General features: G+C 29.3%; 1 protein-coding gene across 1 annotated transcript; it reads right to left on the reverse strand.

Annotated features, from left to right (window-relative positions):
* Positions 1 to 2191: 2191 nt before the first annotated feature.
* Positions 2192 to 3260, reverse strand: LOC133698010 (uncharacterized). The gene has a single exon (XM_062120866.1). The coding sequence runs from the start codon at positions 3148 to 3150 to the stop codon at positions 2641 to 2643; it is 510 nt and encodes a 169-aa protein (XP_061976850.1). The 5' UTR covers positions 3151 to 3260; the 3' UTR covers positions 2192 to 2640.
* Between the last annotated feature and the right edge of the window lie 11149 nt (positions 3261 to 14409).

The following is a 14409-nucleotide window of genomic DNA, read 5'->3' on the forward strand; positions in this document are numbered from 1 at the left end:
GTTGAAAAATTGATGGACAACATCCCACCTTATATTGGATCTCACTGTAATAACATTATATATGTCATGTGCATGTAAATTGTCTCATCGTACTAGATAGGTGGCTTGCAGGTTAAAAACAAATGCCTATGTAATGATAATACTTTTAAAACAATAAGAAAACTTTGGGATTTAAATAATTAATTCAAATAAATTTAATAAACTTAATTAATTTAATAACATGATTATAAAAAAATTAATAAAAAAATGACTAATAAAAAAATATAACTCTGCCAATATTATGAAAAGAGAACTTATAAATAATCTTAAAATATCTTAATGATATTATTTGATAACAAAGAAAAAATTAAAAAGAAATGAGATAACCTCATAAAAAAAAGTTAAAAATTTTGAAGCTCAATTATTAGTAAATCAAACGATGATAAGGTAGTTGATAAAAATTCAATTTTAAAAGAGGATAAAAAACCTGATTTGAGTCAGCATGGCAAATTCATAGCTTAATTATGAGATCGAGATAACCTTATACAAAGTAAATTGAAAAAAACAATGAAATTGATTGGAAAAAAAATCGATAAAGAACATAAAAAAACCTTGACTTAATCAACCTGAGTTAACTTGACTAACCCGTGATCTATGATATAAGATCGAGACAATTTCAAAAAAAAGGAAGCTGCGAAAATTACAAAGATGAAGGTCCAATAACTTAAAGTTAAATGATGAAAACAAATCAACTTTAAAAAAAGAACCTAAAAATAAGACCGTGGTCAAACTGAGTTAATCTTCAAAGTTCATGGCTTGAGTTATGAGACCGGTTTACCTTGTAGTAGACATACCCAAAAAAATCACGAAACAAAATTTTCAATTATCCTAAATTAAAAAATAAAATAAATAAGAATTAAAAGAATATGGATCAAATTTGGTATAAAAATTAAATGGAATAAAAAAATGAGAGATACAATTGAAAAATAAAATAAAACAAGAGAAGGATAAAAAAAATAAAAAAATAGCAATTGAAATAATGAGGACCAAATTGAATATAAAAATAAAATGAAATAAAATGTTGAGGCATGAAATTGAAATAAATAAATAAATCAATAAAATAATATAAAAATAACAATAAAAAATAAGGACCAAATTAGATACAAAAATTAAATTAAATTAAATATTAATGGACAAAATTGAAAAAAAAATCAACTTTAAAAGGCATTAAAAATAAAATAAATAACAATTAAAAAATATAAATATAAACTGATATGATATATTTAATTTTTAAAAAGAATGGTATGAAATATGAGATGAGAGGGAAGAAAAAATAAAAGATCCACCAAAGCCTAACCACAACTCCTCCATACACACACACACACACACACACACACACACACACACATGATCATCGGGAAAGAAGGTGACACTACGCTTTCAAAGTCATCGTTGGATGCGACTTTTGATTGCCAGGAAATGCAGCACTTCAAAAATACATGTGCCTCCATCTTGCTGCTTGTGTTATGCACGTGACAGCTATTTTTTATTTTTAATTATATTTATATTTGTTAAAAAACTGTATTGTTTCTTATTTAAATTAATTATAATTAAAAATCATCAGGGAAACACAAAAATGTCTCTTAATGTCAGTTTTATTTTTAATGGTAGTTTTGTTATTATATTATGCAACCAAAGCATAAAAAATCTTATATCCGTGTTAAAAAACCTCTGACCCAATTTTATTTTTTATGCTTCTAAAAATACTTAAGTCATTGCAGTGCGTGTTAAAAATACAAAAAGAATAATATATCCGTGTTCAACATCACAGTGACAAATAAACCTTATAGAAAAGATAATTTTGCTCCCAACGACCAATTCTTTGTTGTAAAGGTAAACTATTATAATCCACATTCAGGTCACAAGACACGCACGGAGCACTTAATTTTTTTTTTAATACGTGCGATGCAGTTTTTTTATTTTGTCAACACTCTAAACTCCATTGCCTCCTATATTTTAAAAATATTTTAAACAATATTATATTTTTTAATTTTAAATTAATATTTTTTAGTATTTTTAAATTATTTTAATGCATTAATATCAAAAATAATTTTTAAAAAATAATAATAATAAATATTATTTTAATATATTTTCAAATAAAAATTACTTTAAAAAGTAATTATAAACATACTTTTAAAATACACTCAAAAAATTAGGTTAACACACCATCAAGAAATTATGGTTGAAATTGGGATGAAAATTATAGAGTCGGGTAAACATATCCCGACCACCCTTGATTGCCTGAAAACAATATCTCGCTAGATTGGTAGCCAAAGAGACAATTCTAACTAAAATCGACAGGAAATAAGGGAGAGCCCAAACGAGATTTCACCATCTCTGAGTCTTCTTTTTTTAAAAACCACCAAACGCCGTCCAATTCCGCAGGATCTTTGCCATCCTTTTCACTCCGGATCATCTCCATCAATCACCCACAAACATGAAAGATATGTTATGGTAGATGTACCACCATACAGTCAATGTTTTAGCATGTACGATTTTATTTTGAACTCTTAGATTAATATGTCATAAAAAATAAATTATACACATAATTTCCAGACCATGCATATATCTACCTGGGGACATATAATTGGATGCCTCTAGCTAATTGGCATCTTTGACAGCCGGAAATGAAATACTTGGCAAGGGACTGGCCCTAGGTGACCTTGGCATCTGAGACAGTTGATTCCCATGACCATCATAGAATATCACACCTGAAAATTCCGGTGGCTGACATTTCTCTCCCATCAAGATTGATTTTTGCCACAGCCCACCTTCTTCCAATCCCCCAGCTTCCTCTTTAATTCCAATTCCGGGTACCGTAGCGTCTTCATCATCAGCACCATCTTTTTTCCTGTCCATGAATGGAATTGCCTTGTTACTAATTTTTGGCCCGAGTTTCTTAGGCGATGCTAATGGTGATTTATTAGGCGTTGCACATTTGGAATTGCTTGTTGCAGCGCATGAGTACTGATGCTTCTGCTGGGTGCGCCATATGCTATGTTTGGCACATAGTGCCACAAGAACAGAAACTGAGATAAACAAGCCAATTGCAAGTGGGACGGACCCTTCTATGTGATGACCGACATGATCAGCCATGAGTACACGTACCATGTTTCATAGAAATGGTTGTGGAAAAATGAAAATGGCTCCTAGCTTGCTAGAGTTGTTGCATGTTCTTGTTGGCGATGATGATTGGCATATATATACACATAGAGAGAGGGAGGCGAAGTAAACTATTATTAGCCGGTGGAAGGTGAGGAGAGACGACTTTTTAATATTTCGTAGTGCCATAAATGTCTTTAAACCTACAAAGGCTTGTCTACGTGTTTGTTGGGAGTCTTAGCACACTAATAATTAATATGTATGAAAAGTCATCTTGCATATTCATATTCAGATGATTCACATTGGCAGCTTGGTTATTTATTAATTGCAAGTGAAGGTTCATATATATCATTTATCACTGAATATATCTTATAAATTGCCCACTATCTAGTGCATTTAATTACTTCTTGCAATATTGTAAGGGAGTAGTTCAGTCAGCGCTAACGTATGAGGCCGACTTGCAAAGAAATGAAAGCTATGTGGGTACTGACCATTTCTGCTTCTTGATTTAAAGTCGACGTTATAGGAAAAAAAATTTGTTAGGGATCATTTAATTAGGAAATCAATAGGAAGGGCTTCAAAAATTAATTAATGTCTCTTACATGCATGTCAAATTAAGTCAAATATACATTGATTCATGTTTATATCCATTACACTCACCTTATCTATTAGGTTCGAGTCTTCTGATTGCTAATATAATAATCACTGAAAGTTTACATGGTCATTAATTTTAGAGCTCGTGGGATTAGTCGAGGTGCGCGTAAACTGACCCGAAAACCCACGCTAATAAAAAAACAAAAAACTACACAATTTGAATGTAAATGCCCTTTAACGAGTAAGACATAAAATGATTGAGTTTAATGCTTTTTCATTAAAATTATAAATTCTGGAGATTTAACAATACAGAGAAGCAATATTATTTTAAGCACCTACAAAACAGTTGTTTTTTTTTAAAAAAAAAAACCAATCATAAAAACATTATGTAAAGAGGATCACTGAAAGATGGTTCTATTTCTTAGTCTTTCTTACTATAACAAAATCAAGAGATCAAATTTTTTTTTAAAAAAAAAAACTCAATTATTCAAGATTGATTAGTCAAATACTATAAATTTACTAATAATTGATTGAGCCACACCACAATACCGTTTCCTTGTTTCCAAATAAACTGTGGTTTATAATCTATATGCATCTACTGATCGCAGATAGAATTAGTCAAATGCTCCTCTATTGTATTAAAGACGTGTTCGTCATGCCATTGGCAGCTAGCTAGACAATTAAATGAATTAATTGGAACGAAGATTAATTATGATAAATATCGTGCGTATGATCATTAATATCATTATCATTTGATTGATCATCACCATATTATATAATTAAATTTCAGTTCTTTTAAGTTCCGAACCTGTGTGGCAAACAAGATGTCACGTATGATTAGTCGTCACCTTCTATATATATGTCAGGCGTGGTGTTCCATGCATGTATCAAAATATGGTGTTGGTATCTCAAAAAAATTCTTGATGTTTTAAGTTTCTAGATGAATGTTACGTGGGCAGCCGATTTCTATATACTGGTTTGTGCTATGGGGTTAGTGCACCTTCAACTTCATGCTTAACTTACAAAACCTGTGGGCTAACCATCTGTTATACAAAGTGATATCATTTTCAATTTGTGCTTCTACTTTTTGTGTCTATTTTCATTTGAGACATAGTTTTTAATCTTGATTTGATTTGCCTCTAGCTAGTGTGGCATCCAATTTATGTGTAATTGGGTGTATTTTTCTCCAAAAAAAAAAAACAATTCAATCAAATATCCCAACTCAGTTTTCCATATATAAAATCTTAGTTATTAGATAGTTGGTTTCTTGTAAATTCATTCAATGTTATCAGTGATCGATAGTTTTGGAATTAATATTTCATAACGAATAACATTACTTTGGACGTCCAATTAAGTGTTTCATAATTTAATTTATAGTTTCAATCAACTATTCATTAATGAGTTAGGTAGCCTATTATTCCATTAATGTAATGAAGAATTACCTGTGTATTGATGACTTGCTTGACAGTGGACCTGGATTCTGTACCTCAACAGTTTCTGTCCTGCCAACACTTGTGAAAGCACTGTGTTGTCGAAAAAACAATAAAGCAAATCAATATGGTTTTTTAAAATGTTTTTTTATTTAAAAATATATTAAAATAATATTTTTTATTTTTAAAATTTATTTTTTATATTATTGTATTAAAACTATTTGAAAATATTAAAAAATTTAATTTGAAATAGGGAAAAAATTAAAACATATATATTTTTAAAATACTTTCAAAATATAAAAATTAATAGACTCTAACTAAATTAAAATACTTTATAATTGTGTTTCGCAAACATGGAAGCCAGAATCCTGATAATAATTTTGTCTATCTTACTTGCAAAGGAATATAATTTTGCATATATGGGAACGAACAAATGCATGAAACTCATGTTGATTAGTTTAGATTATGCCAATTTGCTTGTGAATTTTGCCAATAGCATCAATGAAAAACATTATATTAAAAAATCATCTTAATAAAATAAAATTTTAAATAATATAAATATAGTTTTTTTGTTTATATGCATTCCAATAATAAAAAAACTATTTAGAAGAGTCAATTATTTTTTATTATATTTTAAATTAAATTAATTTTAATATAATTATATAATATTGGCCAACGGATATAAAACAAATAAACAAAATGTTGGCCAATAGAAAAAGTGTACTTTTATTTATTTTTGTTTTTTCTACATAAAAATATAGAAATCACAATTCTTATATTAAATAACTATTTTAGCTATTTATTTATTTGACTGGTTAAAATATTTAAAAACAAATATAACAGTTAAAAATATAATTTTTTTTATTTTATCTATATTTTTTAGTTGTCCCGTTAAAGATGCTCTAAGGTCCTGATCAATTTTATAGTTAAGTGATGTTATATATTCTCGTAATTTAGATGGAGTTATCAATATTTCAAATTGTTGTTAAGTACAATGTTATGGAGTTTCCATTCCTTAAAGGAAACACCCGTACAAAAGCAGGCTGCATTCCTTTCTCATTTTTTATAACTACGATAGATGTTGTTTTTAAAAAAGTTGTTTGTTTTAAAAAATATTAACATAATATTTTTTTATTAAAATATTAAAATAATCTAAAATATTAAAAAAAAATATAATTAAACCACGATGCTAAAAAAAAAATCAGAGTATTTCATCATTAAGTACACTTTACATCCTTTTCTTTTTGTTGGCTATTTTGACCTTTTAGCCTTTACGTTTTTTTTTCTTTGATTGGCTTATTGCCACTTCTCCTTTTAAGGTTTTTCACACTTTATGTTTATTAAAATGTTCTTTTGGTTAATTTATTTTTTTCATTCTAGATTAGAGTATTTTTGAAGTACTGAGATTAAAAATATCTTTTTAATTCAATCAAATATTGGCTAGGATTGATAAAAAAAAAATTACTTCTTATAATATAACTTAATATATCAAAGGTTTTTTTATAGTTAAGGGTTATAACCTTAGTGCTTGAAAAGCCTAGTTTCTTTCTTTATAGTTTAGAGCTATAAACTTTAGAAATTAAGGAATCCTAATTTTTTACTCATGTTATATGTTGCATCAATTAGAATCAAATCATGTTGGCATGTTTGATATATATAATCAGGTAAATATTTTATCTTTATAATTTTTTTTAATTATTATTGTTAATGACTTTTTTTATTTACATAAATGATTATTAATTTATTTAATTAGATGATTGCATAAGCTATATATATCAACTCTAAAAACCCATGATTTAAACGATAAATACAAAAAAAAAAAACTGAATAAACACACACCATAAAAAATATTATGAAATGCCGAACATATCAAGAAAATATAAGAAATGAACACTTGCCAATATGATGGAAACATATATAAAAAAAGATTAAAAAAAAAGTTTTGAGTGAATCCGGTTGCCATTCTAGGTGAACAAATTAAACACATGACATAACACATGAAATTGGGATGACCCCATAAATAGTAAAGCGGAAAAATTCCGGCAAAAAAAATATTTGAAAACAAATGCTTTGAAAAAAGACCAAAGTCAACTTGGGTTAATCTTTCAGATCTATGACCCAGGTGATGAGACCAGGGTGACACCATTAAAAGTAAACCTGAAAAAAAAAATAAGCAAGATTCTTGACCAAACAAATATTAGCAGATAAAATTGAGAAAAAAAGTCAATAAAAAAAATGTAAAACTAGCAATTAAAAGGATTAAGACTGAATTCAATACAAAAACAAACTGAAATTAAATGTTAATGAAAAATTTAAATGAAATTAAATGTTTAGGGATGTAATTGAAAAAAATAAATCAATTAAGAAAATGATTTTAAAAAATAACAATTAAAAAAATTGGCACCAAACTTGACATAAAAATTCAATGAAAAGAAATGCTCAAGGATGGTGTTATTACCCATTTTTGGATCCCCATAAAAAAAGATTAAATATCAAAAGTAAAAATATATATATATTTAGAAGAAAACAAAAAAATAATAGCAGTGAGAAGAGGATGCCGGGGCGCTCAAAAAATAGTTAAAGATTGGTTAAGAAAGTTCAAAAATAAAAATAAAAATAAAAATTGACAATATATTTTTGGCTGATAAAGGCTTTATTGATAAAATAATTTAATTTGAGAAAGAAAAATCCAAAATCAGATATTTAAGAACTCAATTAAATTTTGTTGAAAGATTATTTGAGTTTATGAAGGATTTGATTGTAATAAAAATTGATTTTTAAGGCTTTAATTGGAAGAAATTAAACTTGAAAGTCAATTTGGTCAAACATTGAAAGAATTAATAGTTTGGGGACTTAATTGAACTTAAAATTAGTTTAATTAATGAAATAAGGGGCTTAATTGAAGAAATACCAAAGTTTGGGGCTGATTTGGGTAAAAATTGAAAAAATTAAAGTACAAGGATCATTTTTTACATGGCGCCGAAATTCAGGGGCCAATTGTATTTGATCCAGGAGCACAATTGCAAATAGCCATTTTAGTCAAGAAAACGGCGCCGTTTCAAAGGACACTATTCGTCTTCTTCAGCGGACCAGAGCAGGAAGAAGACAAGCAGCCCCGCGCCCCACGATGCATCTCCATTACCATTGTAACGGTCCTGCGAGTCCTTTCATTTGCCGGGCGATCGCATGGCATTCTCTGGCTTTATAAAAAGCCAGAGAAAGGCCACGCGAGGGAGAGGAACAAAAAACAGGGGGGGAACGAACAACAGAAAAACAGAGGAGACACACACAGAAAGAATGAACAGAGGAATCAACAAAAAAAAACAGAAGGAGAGGGAGAACGAGAAAAAAAACGGAGGCAGAAAAACAGGGGAAAGCACACAGACAGAGGCCATTTCACACAAAAACGAACAACACGGGAGACACACAGGAGGAAGCGAAAACGCAACAAGGGGGGTTTTCCAGAAGAACGAAGACACAGAGCAAAACCCAGGGGGGACGAGCGTACTGGACCAGGAAGAAGAACAACGAAACAGAGGAAACCAAAAAAAAAAAAATAGTAAACCCAGAAAAAGGATAGAGACACGAACAGAGGACCAACAAAACACCAGTGCATTCGGCTTCGTCTCCAGGTAAGTCTCTACTTCTCTTCTTTGCATTATAACAAACCAGGCTGGTTGGGTCTGTATATATATATAATTTAAATTTATTTTATTAGTTTATTCATTGACGTAGAGTTATGAATATTAAAAAAAAATTTAGGCTACATAATATCTACTAATAACTAATTAAAAATATTCGTAATTAAATATGCACTGACGCCAGAGTCAGAAATATTACAAGCAAACTATCATAACATAAACCAATAAACTTTTAGCAATTTAAAACAAAACTAGCAATGTAGCCTGTCATAGGCAGGACATTTAAGAGGTCATGATATCTTTCATTTTGCGTAACCAGTCTCATACCATAAAATCTCTGTTGACCAGTTAGGGTTTTTAATGATCATAATACTAGATGACAACTCTTTAAACAAAACATTTTTCTATTTAAGAACATGATGCTAAAAATCTGTTCTTTAACATTGATTTTTTAAAGATCGCTGCGATGTTGGGTGCGACAGATGAAATTGAAGAAAAAAAATATATCAAAAAAATAATTGAAAATAAAAGCAATTAAAAAAATAATGACAATAATTGATAAAAAAACTAACAAAAGCAAACAACCAGGGATGAAAATGAAAATAAAAACCAATTAAAAACAATCAAAGTAAATAAAACAATTCCAATTAAAAGAAGAATGATTGAATCAAAAGAAAAAAGAAATTCAAGGGTAGGTATAATTTTTGCATGATCAATATGAAATCTAAAGAAGAAAGAGAAGGAAATGAAAGAAAGAAAAAAAGTCAATTGGCGCCAAATCAGATCTCACTACTATACAAACATCACTCAGGGAGGAAGATGACGTTGAAATACATCAAATGATGTGGCGAAAGCTTGATTTCAACCATCGTCATCAGAGAGTAACAAATTTGCATAGTAAGGGTACTTGCGTAATTTAACTGTTCATGGTAAAATTAAAATTACCATACGATCCTTGGACCAAAGGTTTATGATAAAAGGATAATTTCATTGTAGCTTTAGACATGTTTCATTATGGATGAGCTATAGTGAAAAACCCACGTGGTTTAGTATTTTACTTAATTTTTAAAAATGTAGAAGAGCCACAATTATTTCTATTCTTAGGGGAATAACTTGAAGTTACTAAATATGCTGAAAAATTAGAGAAATATGAATTATATGTGAAATCTAAATGACAACATGAAGTCCATGAACATGTTGAGATTAAATTAACTAAAGAAAAACTAGAACAAGTTGCTAGAATTACTCAGGAGGCTAAAGTTGATATCAAAAAAGAATTAAGTGTGGATATATTTTCCAAACCAAAAGTATCCATGTTGAATCAATCTTCTAAAACTACCAATTTAATTGGTGGTAAAGACTTTGTTGTTAGGGATGACTAGACATGTCAACTAAAGTTTTTATCATCTCAAAAAAATGATTTCATATGACCTTGATTTCTTAGATCTCAAGGAGTTTTGTTTGGATTTTAAAATTCTACATGAATATATCTTTGTTGAAATTGGATATAAGGTATATGAAGTAAGCTACCCCATGAACAAATTGGTTACAAAGTTACATTTGACATATTTATTTCTTTAGCACGGTTGAGTTCAATTATTAATAGTTAAATTGAAAGCGAGTTTTTTACAAGTAGAAGGGACTAAATAGGATATTTATTCATTATTTTTGACTTACTTATTTTTATTATATTATTTCCTTGATTGTTAAGATTTTTCAGATCTCAAAGAGTTCTAAAAGAGTTCAACGTACAATTAAAAAAATAAATATAACTTTTGATCTGATTATTAGATTAAGCTAATATTTTAATAAAAGATTCTAAAATCTGTTTTTCCTACCCAAATACAATTTCATAATCATCAAAAGGTCAAAAAGATCTTAAAATAAGTCAAGGTGTTTTTTAATTATAATATTTTTCTTCTATTTAAACAGCCTTATAAACTCTTTTTTTTTGGATCGAAGATTATTAAATTAAATATTTTTTTGAATATATCAAAGTTTTTTCTATTAATTTAGAGCGTTAGAAACAATTTTGTTTCTCTGTAATCTAGAACTATAAAGAATAAGGAACTATAGTTTTTTAGGCAGTGTTTGGGAACGCGACTGCGGCTGCATTCCTAAAAAATTAAAAGTTTTTTTTTGCTAAAATTTAATATGATCTGTACATTTTGGATCGTTTTGATGTGCTGATATCAAAAATAATTTTTTAAAAATAAAAAAATATCATTGGCATGTATTTTAATATAAAAAATTATTTAAAAAACACCCACAATCACACTACCAAACACGCTCCTACTCCTACTCATGGTATACGGTCGCGTCACTTGTTCACTTCAAGATATAACAGCCTGATTAGCTGTCGTATAACTCTATTATGTCCCTGCACGATTGAGAGAGTCCAAAACTCCACTACTAAAACAACTTTGTTTGGCTTATAAAGTTTTCAAGGTATTAAATGCTTTAATTATAGATTTTGTAATATTTGTTTTCCTTACAAACCTTAGCTTTGTTATCTATTTAAAGGTATATATTCATGTAACCCACAAGTTAATTAAATTTTGAATTATTACCATATAAATTAGTATAATTATTAATTATCTTCATTAACTTTCATTTAATTTGAAATTACCTTTAATATTAAAATGTACAATTTCTTATTGAAAGTAATTTTTCAGAATTGTATGTATGGGAAATTGTGACTTTCTTTAATCCCAGTCCTTTTTATCTGCTGGTCTTGCGAGGAGCGAGGTTGAAGGCTCGAAACCTTGGAGGCTGGAACCCTTGTGGGAGATTTGAAACTGTGATTCATTGCGCGCATTGGATGAGAGGCCACTGCTAATCCCATCAAAAAGCTGGATTTATCTATCCCATTTATTTTAAAATAATATAAAAATGCAAGTTCTGGTTACCGCGAATCAAATAATTGTGTATATATATGCATGGCTACATGGAAGTAGATGGAGTAAATTCTCCTGTTCGTGCTCAATATATCTCCAGGAAGTACTCTAACCTTGTAGATTTTAGTGTCATCCAATTTTATGCTTGCAAACTGACTGATATATAAGTGTCTACATTAAGATTATACTGAAACAAATTCTAAAAAAAGAGAAAGATTACATTGAAAACGTAATGTTTTTTGATTGAATAAAGGTATTGAAAGTTTATTTGCTTGAATTATACACGATGGTGGAAAAATTGATTGCATGTGATATACTACAAGCGTGAAACACAAAATCTTTGGAGTTCTCAATCCGATGAGATGAGATTTGAGTTAATAAGTCACTTTGCACTTTTCTCCTTTTGAGGGGAAAAAAATCACTATTAGCTCGCAATTCTAAATTAAACAAGTATTTGCATGAACTCTAAGTAACTTTGGGAGGACGATCCAACCGTAAGAAAAAGACTCATTAATCGTGATGTTGTTTCTAATTTTTTTAAAAAAGTGATACATCTTTATTTGATGATTAATCCTATATATTTATGATGATATCTGAAATTTAAATCTCAATATATACATGACAAAGATTTTTGTAAAATTGTATATGTCATGTCTACGCGTGAAAGATGCAATTAATGTTTATATAAAAAATCAAACGACTCTACACTCATGTTCTAACCATCAAAAAGAAAACATACGAAGCTGCACTAATTCCCTTGCCTCAAGTTGGGCTGTAAAGCTCACATAATAAAGCTCTGGTCATCGGGAGCAGGAATAGTCGTCACTGCATAATGGTCTCTTCATGGGGTGCTCATGATTTATTTTTTTTTTGTATTTGTTAATCGACCGTGGACGTGGAGTGCTTTTTTTCTCTTTCTTTTTTTGAATAAAGATGATGTACATTTGGTTATGGTTACACCTCCATGGATGTGGAAAATCCAAATTGTGTGCGCAAATGATTAGCCACATAATTCTCGATGCATATTCCATGGATGTGAAAAATCAAGCTTGACTTACGTGGATGGAAGTGTTAGAGAATAATATAAATTATATTATGAGACCTCACCTAACAGCTTAAGCTTTTAGATGAGATGGTTCTTTGATATGGTATCAGAGCCTTGATGACCAAGTGGTCACGAGTTCGAATCTCACCATCCCTATTTATTTGATAAAAATTAAGCATAAGGTAAAGTGGGCATGTGCAAGTTGAAAGCCCAAAGGGCTTTCACTTGAGGGTGTGTGTTAGAGAATAATATAAATCATATCCTGAAAACTCATATAATAACTTAAACTTTTAGGTGAGATGGTTCTTTGACAGCAAGTGGATCCAACTAATATTAGGGAGTGAAGCACAGACCATATATATACAAAGAAACATATCCAAGATGCCTATAACATATACCCTGGAACTGGAAGAAATTAACGCGCAGGACTGGTTCTTGGCGATGATGACTGAGCGGTGTGGATTTTAAGAAATTTGAATTAAATAAAAGGAATGTTTTTTTTTACGATGATAACAAGAGATCCAATTCGGTATTGCAATTTGCACATATAGGTCCAAAATTATTCAGTTGTGAACCAAGCTCCTCCCATCGAGCTTGGAGTATGACAAATATGCAAAGAAAATCAAAGAAAAATAAAGGGTAACAAAAAGAATTTTTCTAGAAGATATCTTTGTCTGCGTATCCTTTTCAATCATCAAATCATGTAAGAACCACAATTCGTTTGTAAATTTTGGAATTATCTATATAATAATTTGTGATTTCCAATTGTATCCTCATCACTGCCAATATGAATGCTTTCCATTGACAAGTTACCCTCCCGGACTCCCAATTAAGCAAGCACCCAGACAATTAAGTCGGCTCCTCTTCCATTGCTTCATAGGCCTCGAGAGTCGAGAACATATATAGAACACATGCAAGCTGGAGAATAGTCATCGAACCTATTTACTCTAAATTTCGACGTTGTTGCAGTAATTACAATTAACTTCCACCAAATGGAAATAGAGCAACCCGAGTACACACACACATTACTTTTAGGTTCCTTTAAGTAAAAGAAAAAAAAAGAGAGATAGAGACTAAAAGTTGATCAGTCGGGAGTACTTAACAGTTGGAGCAGTACAATTCAATGGGAAAAGGAAAAAAAAATCTAATAATTAGTAATAATGGCCTATGATACTTACATAGGTACTATTTCGGAACTCCATCACACAATCAGTTATGTTTTCTTATTTGAAAAGAAAAGAAAAGGAAAGGAAAAGAAGAAAAAGGAATCTCGGGTGCTCTCATTTTACATATCCTTGCCTTTCTTCACCACTGATTTTTACAAACAAACATATATATATATATATATATATATATATATATATATATATATATGTATGTATGTATGTATATATATATATATATATGTATGTATGTATGTATATATATATATGTATGTATGTATATATATATATATGTATGTATGTATATACATACATATATATAAATGTATGTATGTATATATATGTATATACATATATATATATATGTATGTATATACATACATATATATATATATAGAGAGAGAGAGAGAGAGAGGAATAAGAGGATTAGAATATTGATATGTAGTGTATATATACATTAGGTTTTTTTTTAATGGTATTTGAGAGTATAATAGTTGT

This window comes from Populus nigra, chromosome 6 (assembly GCF_951802175.1).
Source record: "Populus nigra chromosome 6, ddPopNigr1.1, whole genome shotgun sequence".
Classification (NCBI taxonomy): domain Eukaryota; kingdom Viridiplantae; phylum Streptophyta; class Magnoliopsida; order Malpighiales; family Salicaceae; genus Populus; species Populus nigra.